This window comes from Pelophylax lessonae, assembly GCF_965119305.1.
Source record: "Pelophylax lessonae genome assembly, chromosome: 8".
NCBI classification, from domain to species: Eukaryota; Metazoa; Chordata; class Amphibia; order Anura; family Ranidae; genus Pelophylax; species Pelophylax lessonae.
Genome location: NC_138775.1, coordinates 7,955,736 through 7,970,927, shown reverse-complemented (window position 1 = coordinate 7,970,927; position 15,192 = coordinate 7,955,736). Strand labels below are relative to the sequence as shown.

Here is a 15,192-nt window from a genome sequence, read left to right as displayed (position 1 = left end):
CTGGGGGGCCTCTCATCCTGAGGAAGGTATGGGTTAGACTACTGGTGGTGTTGGTTAGGCCAGGCTGGGGGGCCTCCCATCCTGAGGAAGGTATGGGATAGTCTACTGGTGGTGCTGGTTAGACCAGACTGGGGGCCTCCCACCCTGAGGAAAGTATGGGATAGACTACTGGTGGTGCTGTTTAGGCCAGGCTGGGGGCCTCCAAGCCTAAGGAAAGTAAGGGACAGACTACTGGTGGTGCTGGTTAGACCAGACTGGGGGTCTCCAAGTCTGAGGAAGGCATGGGATAGACTACTTGCAGTGCTGGTTAGGCTAGGTTGGGGGGCCCCCAATCCTGAGGAAGATATGAGATAGATGTCTGGTGGTGCTGATTACACCAAGCTGGGGGTCTCCCATCCTGAAAACCGTATGAGATAGACGACTGGTGGTGCTGGTTAGGCCAGGCCCAGCCACAATTATGGTTCACAGGGGAGAAACCTGTTCTCATTGCACCTCAGGGAGTCTAGAGGACCAATCAATGCCAGGCAGGAGTGGTACAATTAGTACAGATGCTCCATCACCTTAAGGCTGTGCAAATGAAGGACAACAAAATTGTTCATAATTCCTTCATATAGGACACCAAACATGAAGAAACAAATACAAAGTTGGGTGTCATACTCATCCTCCTGTTTCAAGCGTGCCGTGCTCAGCAGTCGTTGCTTCATCCTGCCCAGGCTGTCCACCGTAATTTTCTGTCCGTTTCCTGGCATGCAGTCTAAATACAGGTTATACAAGAGCAGGGCCTCCGTCTTCTTCCGCAGCCTGTCAGCTGCAACAATCCTCTGCGCAAGCACCCTCGGGTTCTCCGCGCAAAACAGCAGCCGGAGTCTTGGTACCCAGTACTGGCAGGAGGGAGCAGCCATCTTGGTTGGCGTCTGGAGTTGGGTGTCTGTGGACCTCTGAACCAAGAAAAGCTTCTTCTCTTCATCGTAATCCAGAACTCCGACATTGCACCATCTGTACACCAGCTGGGGGCTCCTTGGGTCCTCTAGAGGAGAAGGAAAGGTTGGTACAATATAGACAATACACTTCTCCAGAGAGGAACAACGAAACCCAAACTGAGGGTAGGAGGAGCGGCCCGCACATGGCGGACTTAAATCGGCTCACCGTGTCCCAGAATGTCATCTGTAGGAAGCAGCGCCCGGCCCGGCACAGGTTTACGTACATCAGATCCGTCCTCATATCCCAGGCTTAGCCAATCAGAGCACGTCCGAATGTCAAACTCTTCATCATCAAAGACCTTTCAGAAGAAATGTAATTTCAGCAGAAATGGAGGACTCGGGGGGGGGGGGGGGGGCTTTTTTAAATCAACTCTAATTATTTTTTTTTTTTTAAAGGGTCCAGTCCGCCCAAAAAAATAATTTCATAAATAGGTGGAACCTGGTGTGCTGTCCCTGGAGCGTTACATGTGTTCGATGCTCCAACATTGAGATCTCGGGGATGGTTGGAACCTCTTATAATGGGCACAGCGGGGGTACAGATTCAGTAACTCAGCACAGGGATGGTGGGAACCCCTCATAATGGGCACAGCAGGTGTACAGACCCGGGAACTCAGCACAGGGATGGTGGGAACCCCTCATAATGGGCACTGCAGGGGTACAGATTCAGTAACTCAGCACAGGGATGGAGGGAACCCCTCATAATGGGCACAGCAGGTGTACAGACCCGGGAACTCAGCACAGGGATGGTGGGAACCCCTCATAATGGGCACAGCAGGGGTACAGACCCGGAACTCAGCACAGGGATGGTGGGAACCCCTCATAATGGGTATGGCAGGTGTGTAGAGCCAAGAGCTGAAGACAGTGATGGTGGGAACCCCTCATAACGGGCACAGCAGGTGTACAGACCCGGGAACTCAGCACAGGGATGGTGGGAACCCCTCATAATGGGCACAGCAGGTGTACAGACCCAGGAACTGTACATGGTTAATAGGAACCCCCCCCCCCCCCCCCGTGAAGGCTCTGCTCATTGTTACCTCCAGGGGTAGGTAAGTAGGAAGAAGATGTCGGTAGTTCTGCCCCGAGGAGGATAGGTATCCGGGGTCTGTGTGTCTTGGCATTAGCAGATTGGAGTCGATTCCCTCATCGGAGAGCAGCTGTGTTATATCCAGGTTCAGGAATTCCCGTCTCCTCCTGGTGGGGAGCAAATTCTTACTTTAGAAGAGATTCTGCTTTTTTGTAAGTTCACCTTTATTACTTATTAATTAAACTGCATCATTTCTACAGAAACATTTCCGGCTGAACTTTCAATCAGGTAAGTACATTCCGGGTGCATATAAACAACAGGCGTGCCAAGTCTTACAGTTCCTTTTCTTTCTAAAGCAGCCACAGCCTGAACAGAAAAGCCTGTTCCTGCCAGCATGCTCCAGAGGATCAAGGAAAAGGATCCTTTGTCTGTGCATGGAAGCAGTGGTCTCCCTGTAGAGATCTCATGTGCTCCCTGCTAAGTCAGAGCTAGAGCTCTCCAATCAGCAGGAACTGGAAAGCTACTGTATAGGTCCAGCAGGGGGAGTATTAGACTACTGCAGACAGTCCACTGCTTCAACACAGCCAGCGTCCATCTATGCAGCATGCTGGCTGGAGACAGGCTTTCCTACTCCTGCTGTGGCTTCTTTTTAGGGGAACCCAACTGTAAGGCTTTGGGTTCCTTTTGTATTGACACATCCACATTGTATTTAGCTGGAAGGATGAACTTCATCCAACACTTTCTAGTTGCTGTCGTATTCCCATAGGTCAAACATTGATTAAAGAAACTTAAAAAAGCAGCAAGTGAAGTACAGCCCTAAGGGGTTAATTTATAAAAACTTTACATAGCCATTCGCCCAGTGAAAACACGAATGGGGCAAAAAACAAATGTAAAGGGTTTATCCCAATGGTCTGCAAACTGAGACCCTTTGCTTTCCTTTATCTGGCCCTTGGGGCGCTATTCCTCCCACTGATACCAATGATGGGGCACTATTCCTCCCCCTGACACCAATGATGGGGCACTATACCTCCCACTGATACCAATGATGGGACACTATGCCTCCCACTGACACCAATGATGGGGCACTATTCCTCCCACTGATACAAATGATGGGGTACTATTCCTCCCACTGATACCAATGATGGGGCACTATTCCTCCCACTGATACAAATGATGGGGCACTATTCCTACCAAAGACACCAATGATGGGGCACTATTCCTCCCACTGACACCTATGATGGGGCACTATTCCTCCCACTGACACCAATGATGGGGCACTATTCCTCCCACTGACACCAATGATGGGGCACTATTCCTCCCACTGACACCTATGATGGGGCACTATTCCTCCCACTGACACCAATGATGGGGCACTATTCCTCCCACTGACACCAATGATGGGGCACTATTCCTCCCACTGATACCAATGGTGGGGCACTATTCCTCCCACTGACACCAATGATGGGGTACTATTCCTCCCACTGACACCAATGATGGGGCACTATTCCTCCCACTGATACCAATGGTGGGGCACTATTCCTCCCACTGACACCAATGATGGGGTACTATTCCTCCCACTGACACCAATGATGGGGCACTATTCCTCTCACTGACACCAATGATGGGGCACTATTCCTCCCACTGATACCAATGGTGGGGCACTATTCCTCCCACTGACACCAATGATGGGGTACTATTCCTCCCACTGACACCAATGATGGGGCACTATTCCTCCCACTGATACCAATGGTGGGGCACTATTCCTCCCACTGATACCAATGATGGGGTACTATTCCTCCCACTGACACCAATGATGGGGCACTATTCCTCCCACTGACACCAATGATGGGGCACTATTCCTCCCACTGATACCAATGGTGGGGCACTATTCCTCCCACTGACACCAATGATGGGGTACTATTCCTCCCACTGACACCAATGATGGGGCACTATTCCTCTCACTGACACCAATGATGGGGCACTATTCCTCCCACTGATACCAATGATGGGACACTATTCCTCCCCCTGACACCAATGATGGGGCACTATTCCTCCCCCTGACACCAATGATGGGGCACTATTCCTCCCACTGACACCAATGATGGGGCACTATTCATCCCACTGACACCAATGATGGGGCACTATTAGTCCCAATGATACCAATAATGGGGCACTATTCCTCCAATTGATACCAATGATGGGGCGCTATTCCTACCAAAGACACCAATGATGGGGCACTATTCCTCCCACTGACACCAATGATGGGACACTATTCCTCCCACTGACACCAATGATGGGGCACTATTCCTCCAACTGACACCAATGATGGGGCACTATTCCTCCACTGACACCAATGATGGGGCACTATTCCTCCCAACCACACCAATGATGGGGCATTGTTCCTCCCAATGACACCAGTGATGGGGCACTATTCCTCCCCATGACATCAGTGATGGGGCCACTACTCCTTCCAATGATACCAAAAATGGGGCACTATTCCTCTCAGTAATACCAGTGATGGGGTACTATTCCTCCAACTGATACCAATGATGGGGCACTATTCCTCCAACTGATACCAATGATGGGGTACTATTCCTCCCACTGACACCAATGATGGGGCACTATTCCTCCCACTACCAAATGCAGCGATGTTTACTCCCAGTTGATGCCCAAAAAAAATCCACTCCCACTGGCCACAATCCGGCCCCTCTAAAGGCTGAAGGGCTATCAATTGGCTCTTTATTTTGGAAGTTTGGAGACCCCGGCTATATCCTGTGGTGTTAAAATGTAAAATCAATGATTTGGCCAGTGGATGGAGCTTAGTATCTCAGGAAATCCCTTTGATACTTTGCTCCATCTAGTGGCCAAATGCGGTATTTTCCATTTTAAATCAATGATTTTTACACTCAGCACAGGATATATCCTATTTACATTTGTTTTTTTTTTTGTACCCCATTCACACAGAATGAATGTACATGCACTGGGTAAATGGCTATGCAAAGTCTTTATAAATCAACCCCCAAGTGTAAAAAACTGAACATACAGCGACCAATCAAAGTACATTCTGGCTTCAGTACAGATTCAGATTGGTTGCTCTGTGTTACTTCACTTTATCTCTGTGCACCATTCACTGAACACAGCCATACGTCTCACCTCTCCAGTTCAATCTTGCGGGGGCATTGCCCAGGGGCCACCTCATACTGGACCTGCACTTTGGGCTCATAACCTCTCTTTGAGAAGTCAGATTTTATCAGCACTTCTGTGGTGGGACCGTAGAGCTGCTTATCGAGGAGGGACTGGAGGTTTGCTGGAGTCTCAAAACTGTTCACTAAAAGAGATACAGGTTACTATATGGTTACATAACTCTGACATATACCGCAGCGCTGTACAGAGGACACTGAGCCAATCACATCAGTCTGTACCAGAGGAGCTAACACTCTAATGCCCCCCCCCCACAGTCACACACTATTATTATTATACATTTATATAGCTCTGACATATACCGCAGTGCTGTATAGAGATCACTGAGCCAGTCACATCAGTCTCTGCACCAGAGGAGCTTACACTCTAATGTCCCCCCACAGTCACATCAGTCTCTGTACCAGAGGAGCTTACACTCTAATGTCCCCCCACAGTCACATCAGTCTCTGTACCAGAGGAGCTTACACTCTAATGTCCCTCCCCCCCCACACTCACATCAGTCTCTGTACCAGAGGAGCTTACACTCTAATGTCACCCCACAGTCACACACTATTATTATTATACATTTATATAGCTCTGACATATACCGCAGTGCTGTACAGAGATCACTGAGCCAGTCACATCAGTCTCTGTACCAGAGGAGCTTACACTCTAATGTCCCCCCACAGTCACATCAGTCTCTGTACCAGAGGAGCTTACACTCTAATGTCCCCTCCCCCACAGTCACATCAGTCTCTGCAGCAGAGGAGCTTACACTCTAATGTCCTCTCCCCCACAGTCACATCAGTCTCTGCAGCAGAGGAGCTTACACTCTAATGTCCCCTCCCCCACAGTCACATCAGTCTCTGTACCAGAGGAGCTTACACTCTAATGTCCCCTCCCCCACAGTCACATCAGTCTCTGTACCAGAGGATCTTACACTCTAATGTCCCCTCCCCCACAGTCACACACTATTATTATTATACATTTTGTCAGATACATCAAACCTGCCTGCATGGGGGGTGCCTTTACCTTTTGGGGTGTTGGGGTCCTGATCAGCCTGTCTCAGGAGGTTAGGTTGGACGTTGGGTCCTGCATTAATATCCTTAAAAAAAAAAAGAAGGCGTTGTCACTTCTGATTGGTCCCTAGTCTGGGACAATACAGGAGCGAACACTCTCTATATACATGAGGATGGTTCCATGATGATGTGATGGCTATAGACATGAAATACAGCGGGGACTCACTTTGACCAGCGTTGAAGCCCTGTAGGTCAGGATATCAGAATAAAAGCCCCTTTGTTTCATAACAGGGTATTTTCTGGAGGGAGACCCCACTCTTGTAGCCCCACCATCTGGAACAAGTGACGGGAGACGAGGTGACACTCTGGAAGGTGTGTGGTTGGGGGATCGTCCGGGATGAGGTACGATTTCTCTCTTACTGTGTTCCATCATCATTCTATAGAGAGGAGAAGGGAGACAATGAATGAAATCTGGACAGTATGCAGTATGCAGCCAGGTACACACAGGCGTTCAGGCCAGGCATTTAGCACTTACTTATAAGGACGCCTTCATGACCTTTATAGAATGCCAGACAAGCAGTATTTCCTACCGCAAACAGAGCCTGGAAGGAGAGATTGAACACATTGGGTACAATGGTGATCCGGAACAGGCAGACCCCTCCCAACAGATCATAGAGGATCCATACAAGTTATAATCTAGTTGTTTAATCTCTGAACACTCCTCTCTTAGCTCACCATACTTATCACCATACTCATCACCATACTCATCACCATACTCATCACCATACTCATCACCATACTCATCACCATACTCATCCCCATGTGTGTGGTCAGCTTTAAAGATAAACCTGTAGTGAGAGAAGTAATAGGTTGCCATTGCCAACCCCCTCCTGAGAATGTTAATGCAATGAAGATATTAGCAAGACTGCCAATAGGGGAGCATCCTATGTTCCCAGTGACCCCAAGCATCCAATATTCCCAGTATCTCCAGAACATCCTATGTTCCCAGCATCTCCAGAGCATCCTATGTTCCCAGTGACTCCCAGGCATCCTATGTTCCCAGGATCTCCAGAAGATCCTAAGTCCGCAGTATCTCCAGAACATCCTATGTTCCCAGTATCCACAGAATATCCTATGTTCCCAGTGACTCCCAAGCATCCTATGTTCCTAGTATCTCCAGAGCATCCTATGTTCCCAGTGTCTTCAGAATATCCTATTTTCCCAGTGACCCCAGCCATCATGTGTTCCCAGTATCTCCAGAGCATCCTATATTTCCAGCATTTCCAGTGCATCCTCCGTTCCCAGTATCTCCAGAACATCCTATGTTCCCAGTATCTCCAGAACATCCTATATTCCCAGTATCTCCAGAACATCCTATATTCCCAGCCAGTATCTCCAGAGCATCCTATGTTCCCAGTATCTCCAGAGCATCCTATGTTCCCAATATCTCCAGAGCATCCTATGTTCCCAGTATCTCCAGAACATCCTATATTCCCAGCCAGTATCTCCAAAGAATCCTATGTTCCCAGTATGTTCCCAGTGACCCCAAGAATCCTACGTCCCCTGTATCTTAGGAGCATCCTATGTTCCCAGCATCTCCAGAACATCCTATGTTCCCAGTATCTCCAGAGATTCCTATATTCCCAGTATCTCCAGGGTATCCTATGTTCCCAGGTTCTCCAGAGCATCCTATGTTCCCAGTATCTCCAGAACATCCTATGTTCCCAGTATCTCCAGAGATTCCTATATTCCCAGTATCTCCAGGGTATCCTATGTTCCCAGGTTCTCCAGAGCATCCTATGTTCCCAGTATCTCCAGAACATCCTATGTTCCCAGTATCTCCAGAACATCCTATATTCCCAGCCAGTATCTCCAGAGAATCCTATGTTCCCAGTATGTTCCCAGTGACCCCAAGCATCCTATGTCCCCAGTATCTTAGGAGCATCCTATGTTCCCAGCATCTCCAGAGGATCCTATGTTCCCACTTCCCAGTGTCTCCAAAGCATCCTATATTCCCATTATCTCCAGGGCATCCTATGTTCCCAGTATCCCCAGAGCATCCTATGTTCCCAGTATCTCCAGAGCATCCTATGCTCCCAGTATCTCCAGAGCATCCTATATTCCCAGTATCTCCATCCAGAGCATCCTATATTCCCAGTATCTCCAGAGCATCCTATATTCCCAGTATCTCCATCCAGAGCATCCTATATTCCCAGTATCTCCAGAGCATCCTATATTCCCAGTACCTCCAGAACATCCTATGTTCCCAGTATCTCCATCCAGAGCATCCTATATTCCCAGTATCTCCAGAGCATCCTATTTTCCGAGTGACCCCAAGCATCCTATGTTCCCAGCATCTCCAGAACATCCTATGTTCCCACTATCTGTGAACTATAGGTCCCAGCATGACCTCCTTCTTATACAGCATGTGGCCCCTGGGGAACTATAGGGCCCAGCCTGACTTCCTTCTTATACAGCATGTGGCCCCTGGGGAACTATAGGGCCCAGCCTGACTTCCTTCTTATACAGCATGTGGCCCCTTGGGGAACTATAGGTCCCAGCATGACCTCCTTCTTATACAGCCTGTGGCCCCTGGAGGAACTATAGGGCCCAGCATGACCTCCTGATGCAGCCTGTGGCCCCTGAAGGAACTATAGGTCCCAGCATGACCTGCTTATTATACAGCATGTGGCCCCTGGGGAACTATATGGCCCAGCATGACCTCCTGATGCAGCCCGTGGCCCCTCCCCCCTCACACTCTATACTTTGTATCCTCTGGCCGGATCCGATGATTTGGATTTGATACATTTTATCATCGCACAGATACAAGTCACATTACCTGCCTCGCGCCGCTGCCTTCCACGTTGCCAGGCAACAGGACGCTGAACGTTGCCATGGGGAAGAGCCGGACACGCCCCCGCAATCACGGCCACGGTATAACTGGCTCCCCCCAATGGCCAATACGGTAGAATGCATTCCAGCATAGGCAATTACTGCTCGTCTGCTGCCATCTAGCGGCTATTACAGAGAAGACAGCGACAGCTGGTGTAAAGGGGAATTTATTGTTGAATGGTATCATTTTAATCAGAGGTTTTGGGTCAGAGGGGGATTAATATTGATACAATAATAACCCCCACATTGGTGTCAGTGTATGCAATAATAATCTCCCCGCATTGACGTCAGTGGGTGCAATAATAACGCCCAACATTGGAGTCAGTGGGTGCAAAAACCCCCCACATTGGAGTCAGTTAATGAAACAATAATCCCCAACGTTGTCAATGAGTGTGATAATAACCCCCAGCATTGGTGGTCAGTGGACACAATAATAACCCCCAGCATTGGTGTCAGTGGACACATTAATAACCCCCAGCATTGGTGTCAGTGGACACATTAATAACCCCCAGCATTAGTGTCAGTGGAAACAATAATAACCCCCAACATTGGTGTCAGTGGAAACAATAATAACCCCCAGCATTAGTGTCAGTGGACACAATAATAACCCCCAGCATTGGTGTCAGTGGAAACAATAATAACCCCCAGCATTAGTGTCAGTGGAAACAATAATAACCCCCAGCATTAGTGTCAGTGGACACAATAATAACCCCCAGCATTGGTGTCAGTGGACACAATAATAACCCCCAACATTGGTGTCAGGGGATACAATAATAACCCCCAACATTGGTGTCAATGGACACAATAATAACCCCCAGCATTGGTGTCAATGGACACAATAATAACCCCCAGCATTGGTGTCAGTGGACACAATAATAACCCCCAGCATTAGTGTCAGTGGACACAATAATAACCCCCAGCATTGGTGTCAGTGGACACAATAATAACCCCCAGCATTGGTGTCAGGGGATACAATAATAACCCCCAGCATTGGTGTCAGGGGACACAATAATAACCCCCAACATTGATGTCAGGGGATACAATAATAACCCCCAGCATTGGTGTAAGGGGATACAATAATAACCCCCAACATTGGTGTCAGGGGACACAATAATAACCCCCAGCATTGGTGTAAGGGGATACAATAATAACCCCCAACATTGATGTCAGTGTAGCAATAATAACCCCCAGCATTGGTGTCAATGGACACAATAATAACCCCCAACATTGATGTCAGTGTAGCAATAATAACCCCCAGCATTGATGTCAGTGTAGCAATAATAATCCTCAGCATTGGTGGTAAAAATTAACTCCTGCCCCACCCCCCCCCCCCCATCCCACATTGGTGGTCATGGCAGTGACTTTCCACCCTCCCCCAAATACCCCCTTTCCCCTGTATTGGTGGTCATGGCAGTGACAGTTAACTACCTTCCCATCCATTGGTGATCACCTACCTATCATATGCTCTTGAGCCGCTCTCCCCCGCTCCCCAGGCTGAGACTGAAATCCAATGAATGAAAGAGGCAAGGCCAGGGCCAGTCAAGCTGGAGAGGAAAGGTCTAGGTGATGCTGGGTGTCCTCCAGCCAGGAAATGGGGCGGGGTCTATCTGACTTGTTGCAGCTTCTAATGCACATTATGAGAAGCTCACAGTGTGCGGTGAAATCAGAGGAAGCCGTTTCAGTCCAGGAGAGGAGCCGCTACAACTGTGCAAGACTGGAGGGGGGAGGGGGGGGAGTATTTCATAACATTTGGACCGTATTTGCTGACCCTCTAACTGGGACTATATGTCGTGATGTTGACATTAACCACTTCCGGACCGGAAGGTTTTACCCCCTTAATGACCAGGCCATATTTTGCAATTCGGCACTGCGTTACTTTAATGGAAAATTGCGCGGTCGTGCGACGCTGTACCTAAATAAAATTGATGTTCTTCTTTTCCCACAAACAGAGCTTTCTTTTGGTGGTATTTGATCACCTGTGCGATTTTTATTTTTTGCACTATAAACAAAAAATAGCGACAATTCTGAAAAAAAAAAAAAAAAACAATATTTCCACATTCTGCTGCAGTATATAACATTCGCCAAAAAAAAAGAAATGTAAAAATCAAATGTTTTCATCATTTTAGGACAATTTGTTTTCTGCTACATATTTTTGGTAAAAAAAATCCCAATAAGCGTATTTTGATTGGTTTGCGCAAAAGTTATCGCGTCTACAAACTAGGGGAAAGATTTATGTCATTTATTTTTATTTATTTTCACTAGTAATGGCGAAGATCTGCGATTTTTAGCGGGACTGCGACATTGCGGTGGACATTTCGGACCCCTAACTGACATTTTTGACACCTTTGGGGGGACCGGTGACATTACTACAGTAATCAGTGCTGAAAATATGCACTGTTACTGTAATAATGACACTGGCAGGGAAGGAGTCAACACCAGGGGCGATCAAAGGGTTAAATGTGTCCCTAGGGGGTGCTTTCTAACTGTGTGGGGGATGGGCTTGCTGCATGTACACAGAGACCTGTGTTCCTAAATAGGAGGATCTCTGTGTTCATAACGGCAGACCGCCATTCTGTCTCCATGGGGAGCGATCGCGGCAACCGCGGCCGCCGGACCTGGTGTTTGGCTCCCCCTGTGGCAAATCCGTGCGTACGCACCCCCACTAGCTGTCCCATGAAACAATGCACAGTTAAGTTTCGTGGGACAGACCTGACCTGCCGCCGTATATGTAATGCTGGCGGTCAGCAAGTGGTTAAATACTAGGGTAGTGATGGTGAACCTTGGCACCCCAGATGTTTTGGAACTACATTTCCCATGATGCTCATGCACTCTGCAGTGTAGATGAGCATCATGGGAAATGTAGTTCCAAAACATCTGGGGTGCCAAGGTTCACCATCACTGCAGGGAGCAGCTAGATGCCATAACCTGGTATAGTATTTTCCCTCGGCTTTCCGATAAAGATGATCCCTGCAGCGGATTCGCCATGGGATCACTTTTAGAAGCGGTGGGAGTGGTGCTCCTCCTCCCCGCCCCCCCCCCCCCCCCCCCTCTGCCGCCGATTTCCTCCCCTAATGTTACCAATCGGTGGCTCCGGGAACTAACTGGCGCGACAGTTTCTTCACATAGAGATAAGCAATGGCAAGATGGCCACCGCTCATCTCTATGCCCTTGGAGGACCGGAGCGACGTCACTTTCCGTTCTCAGGCCAGGTAAACGAGTTTTTATTTTTCTTAAAGCAAAAGATCCATATATATATATATTTTATTTATTTTTTTTATCTTTTGCTTTTAAAGGGTAGAGGAGAGATTTGGCGATCACACGCTAATAGGACAATGTTGGAGCCAATCAGCGGGTCTGCCGTCATTTTTTTTTTTTTTTGCTCATAGCGCAAAAAATAAAAATCGCAGAGGTGATCAATTACAAGCAAAAGAAAGCTCTGTTTGTGGGGGAAAAAAGGACATCAACTTTATTTGGGTACAGCTTTGCAATTGTCCGTTAAAGTTACATACTGCCGTATCGCAAAAAAAATGGCCTGGTCATTAAGGGGGTAACATTGACATGTTAAGAATAATAAAAAAAAAACAAAAAAAAAACATGACATGTTAGGTATCTATTTACTTGGCGTGACATCATCTTTCATGTTATAAAAAAAAAAGGTATATATTATGTTTTTTTTTTTTTTTTTTTGTGTATTTGAAAAAAAAAAAAAATGAGTTTGAAAAACCGCTGCACAAAAACCATGTGACATAAAAAAAATTGCAACGATCGCCATTTTATTCTCTAGGGCAGGGGTGTCAAACTCAATTTAATTGAGGGCCGCACCAGCAATATGATTGCCCTCAAAAGGACCGATTGTATCTGTAAGACTAGATTTCCAGAGCATCCCCTACCCTAACCCCACCATCAGAAGTCGAGTTTCCCACCCTCCCTTACATTACAGTGCACCACCCTTCACCTTGTGCTGCTGCTGGGAAGAAGGCAGTGCTGGAAAGCAGAAAGCACAGGGTCTGGAGGATAGGTGCGAGGGCCACATGAAATGGCCCGGAGGGCCAGATTCGGCCCACAGGCCTTGTGTTTGACACATGTGCTCTAGGGTCTCTGCAAAAAAAAAAATATATATATATATATATATAATGTTTGGGGGTTCTAACTGATGACATAACCCCGGTAATGTTTTTTTCCCTTAGGCGCCCGGCTTTCCGATAAAAGTGACTGCAATTTATTTTTTCTCTAGCAAAAAATACAGATTTTGACCGTATTTTTCTCTGATTTTTGACAGCAAAAAAAAAATGTCAGAAAAAGGCGGGGTCAGCGAGGGGTTAATGTAAAGTGAGTTTTTAAATTAAAGGTATTAAAAGTTATTTAACTTCTTCCCGCCCGCGCTATAGCCGAAAGACGGCAACAGTGCGGACCCTAATTGCCGGGAGGGCGTCCATGAACTCTGTGATCAGCGAGTCCATGAATGGTTCCGGCCCCTTACCACGTGATCAGCTGTCAGCCAATGAGAGCTGATCCCGTGATATAAACAGCAGCCGGTCACCGGCTGCTGTCAGAGGGACATCGGTTCCGAAGAGGAAGAGCAACTGTGCCCACCAGTGTCCCCTACCAGTGCAGGTCAGTGCCACCTATCAATGCCCACCAGTGCCACCTATCAGTGCCACCTATCAATGCCCACCAGTGCCACCTATCAGTGCCAATCACTGCCCCATCATCAGTGCTGCCTATCAGTGTCACTTACCAGCTGATCACGTGGTGTAAACAGCAGCCGGTCACCGGCTGTGGTCAGAGGGACATCGGTTCCAAAGAGAAGGAGCAACTGTGCCCACCAGTGCCACCTACCAGTGCCCACCAGCACCCCCTACCAGTGCAGGTCAGTGTCACCTACCAGTGCCACCTATCAGTGCCCATCATTGCAGCCTATCAGTGCCCATCAGTGCAGCCTATCAGGGCCCATCAGTGCAGCCTATCAGGGCCCATCAGTGCAGCCTATCAGGGCCCATCAGTGGAGCCTATCAGTGCCTATAAGGGCCCATCAGTGCCGCCTCATCAGCACACATCAATGAAGGAGAAAAATTACCTGTTTGCAAAATTTATAAAAAACTGTTTTTTTGGGGGGGTTTTTCCAAAATTTTCAGTCTTTTTCTGTTTGTTCAGCACAAAAACCCAATAGTGATTAAATACCACTAAAAGAAAGCTCTATTTGTTTGGGGAAAAAAATGATAAAAATGTCATATGGGTACAGTGTTGCATGACCAGTGCCACCTATTAATGCCCACCAGTGCCACCTATCGCTGCTCCATCATCAGTGCTGCCTATCAGTGTCACCTACCAGCTGATCACGTGATGTAAACAGCAGCCGGTTGCCGGCTGCTGTCAGAGGGACATTGGTTCCGAAGAGGAAGAGCAACTGTGCCCACCAGTGCCACCTACCAGTGCAGGTTAGTGCCACCTACCAGTGCCACCTATCAGTGCAGCCTATCAGTGCCCATCAGTGCAGCCTCCCAGTGCCTATCAGGGCCCATCAGTGCCGTCTCATCAGCGTACATCAATGAAGGAGAAAAATTACCTGTTTGCAAAATTTATAAAAACTGTTTTTTTTTCCCCTAAATTTCCCTAAAGCTGTATTTGTTTGAAAAAAAAATGATAAAAAATGTCATCTGGGTACAGTGTAGCATGACCGCGCAATTGTCATTCAAAGTGTGACAGCTCTGAAAGCTGAGAATTGGCCTGGGCAGGAAGGGGAGGGGGGAGTGCCCAGTAGGCAAGGGGTTAATAAGTTATTTATTAGAAGAGTATGTAATAATGCGGAGCACAGATCACAGACATATCGATGCAAATAAATAATTTACTAATAAAATATGTTTTATTTTTGAACAAAGATAAAGTCTGGACATTGCTGTGTTGTAGCGCCCCCTATGGATGATTCTGTTTATTATTGGACACAGGGCCGGGACAAGGGGTGGGCAGGATGGACTCCAGCCCTGGGTGCAATGGGTTAATGCAGGGATGGAGGCGCCCTGACCCTAAGGTAAGGAGGGGGTGCAGTTTGACACATTTGCCCTGGGCACTGGATGACCTTGTCCCGGCACTGATTGGA

The 15,192-nt window shown here is 47.8% G+C and overlaps 1 protein-coding gene across 1 annotated transcript in view; it reads right to left on the bottom strand.

Annotated features, from left to right (window-relative positions):
- The window catches only part of DNAH1 (dynein axonemal heavy chain 1), a 140,775-nt gene extending 131,709 nt beyond the window's left edge, over nucleotides 1-9,066 (bottom strand). The window contains exons 1-8 of the mRNA XM_082265290.1: nucleotides 9,043-9,066; nucleotides 6,739-6,805; nucleotides 6,430-6,640; nucleotides 6,217-6,289; nucleotides 5,158-5,332; nucleotides 2,015-2,171; nucleotides 1,147-1,279; nucleotides 658-1,027 (exon numbers count right to left, since the gene is read on the bottom strand). Coding sequence (XP_082121416.1) covers nucleotides 658-1,027; nucleotides 1,147-1,279; nucleotides 2,015-2,171; nucleotides 5,158-5,332; nucleotides 6,217-6,289; nucleotides 6,430-6,639 — 1,118 coding nt within the window. The 5' untranslated portion in view covers nucleotide 6,640; nucleotides 6,739-6,805; nucleotides 9,043-9,066. The remainder of the gene's footprint in view (nucleotides 1-657; nucleotides 1,028-1,146; nucleotides 1,280-2,014; nucleotides 2,172-5,157; nucleotides 5,333-6,216; nucleotides 6,290-6,429; nucleotides 6,641-6,738; nucleotides 6,806-9,042) is intronic.
- Between the last annotated feature and the right edge of the window lie 6,126 nt (nucleotides 9,067-15,192).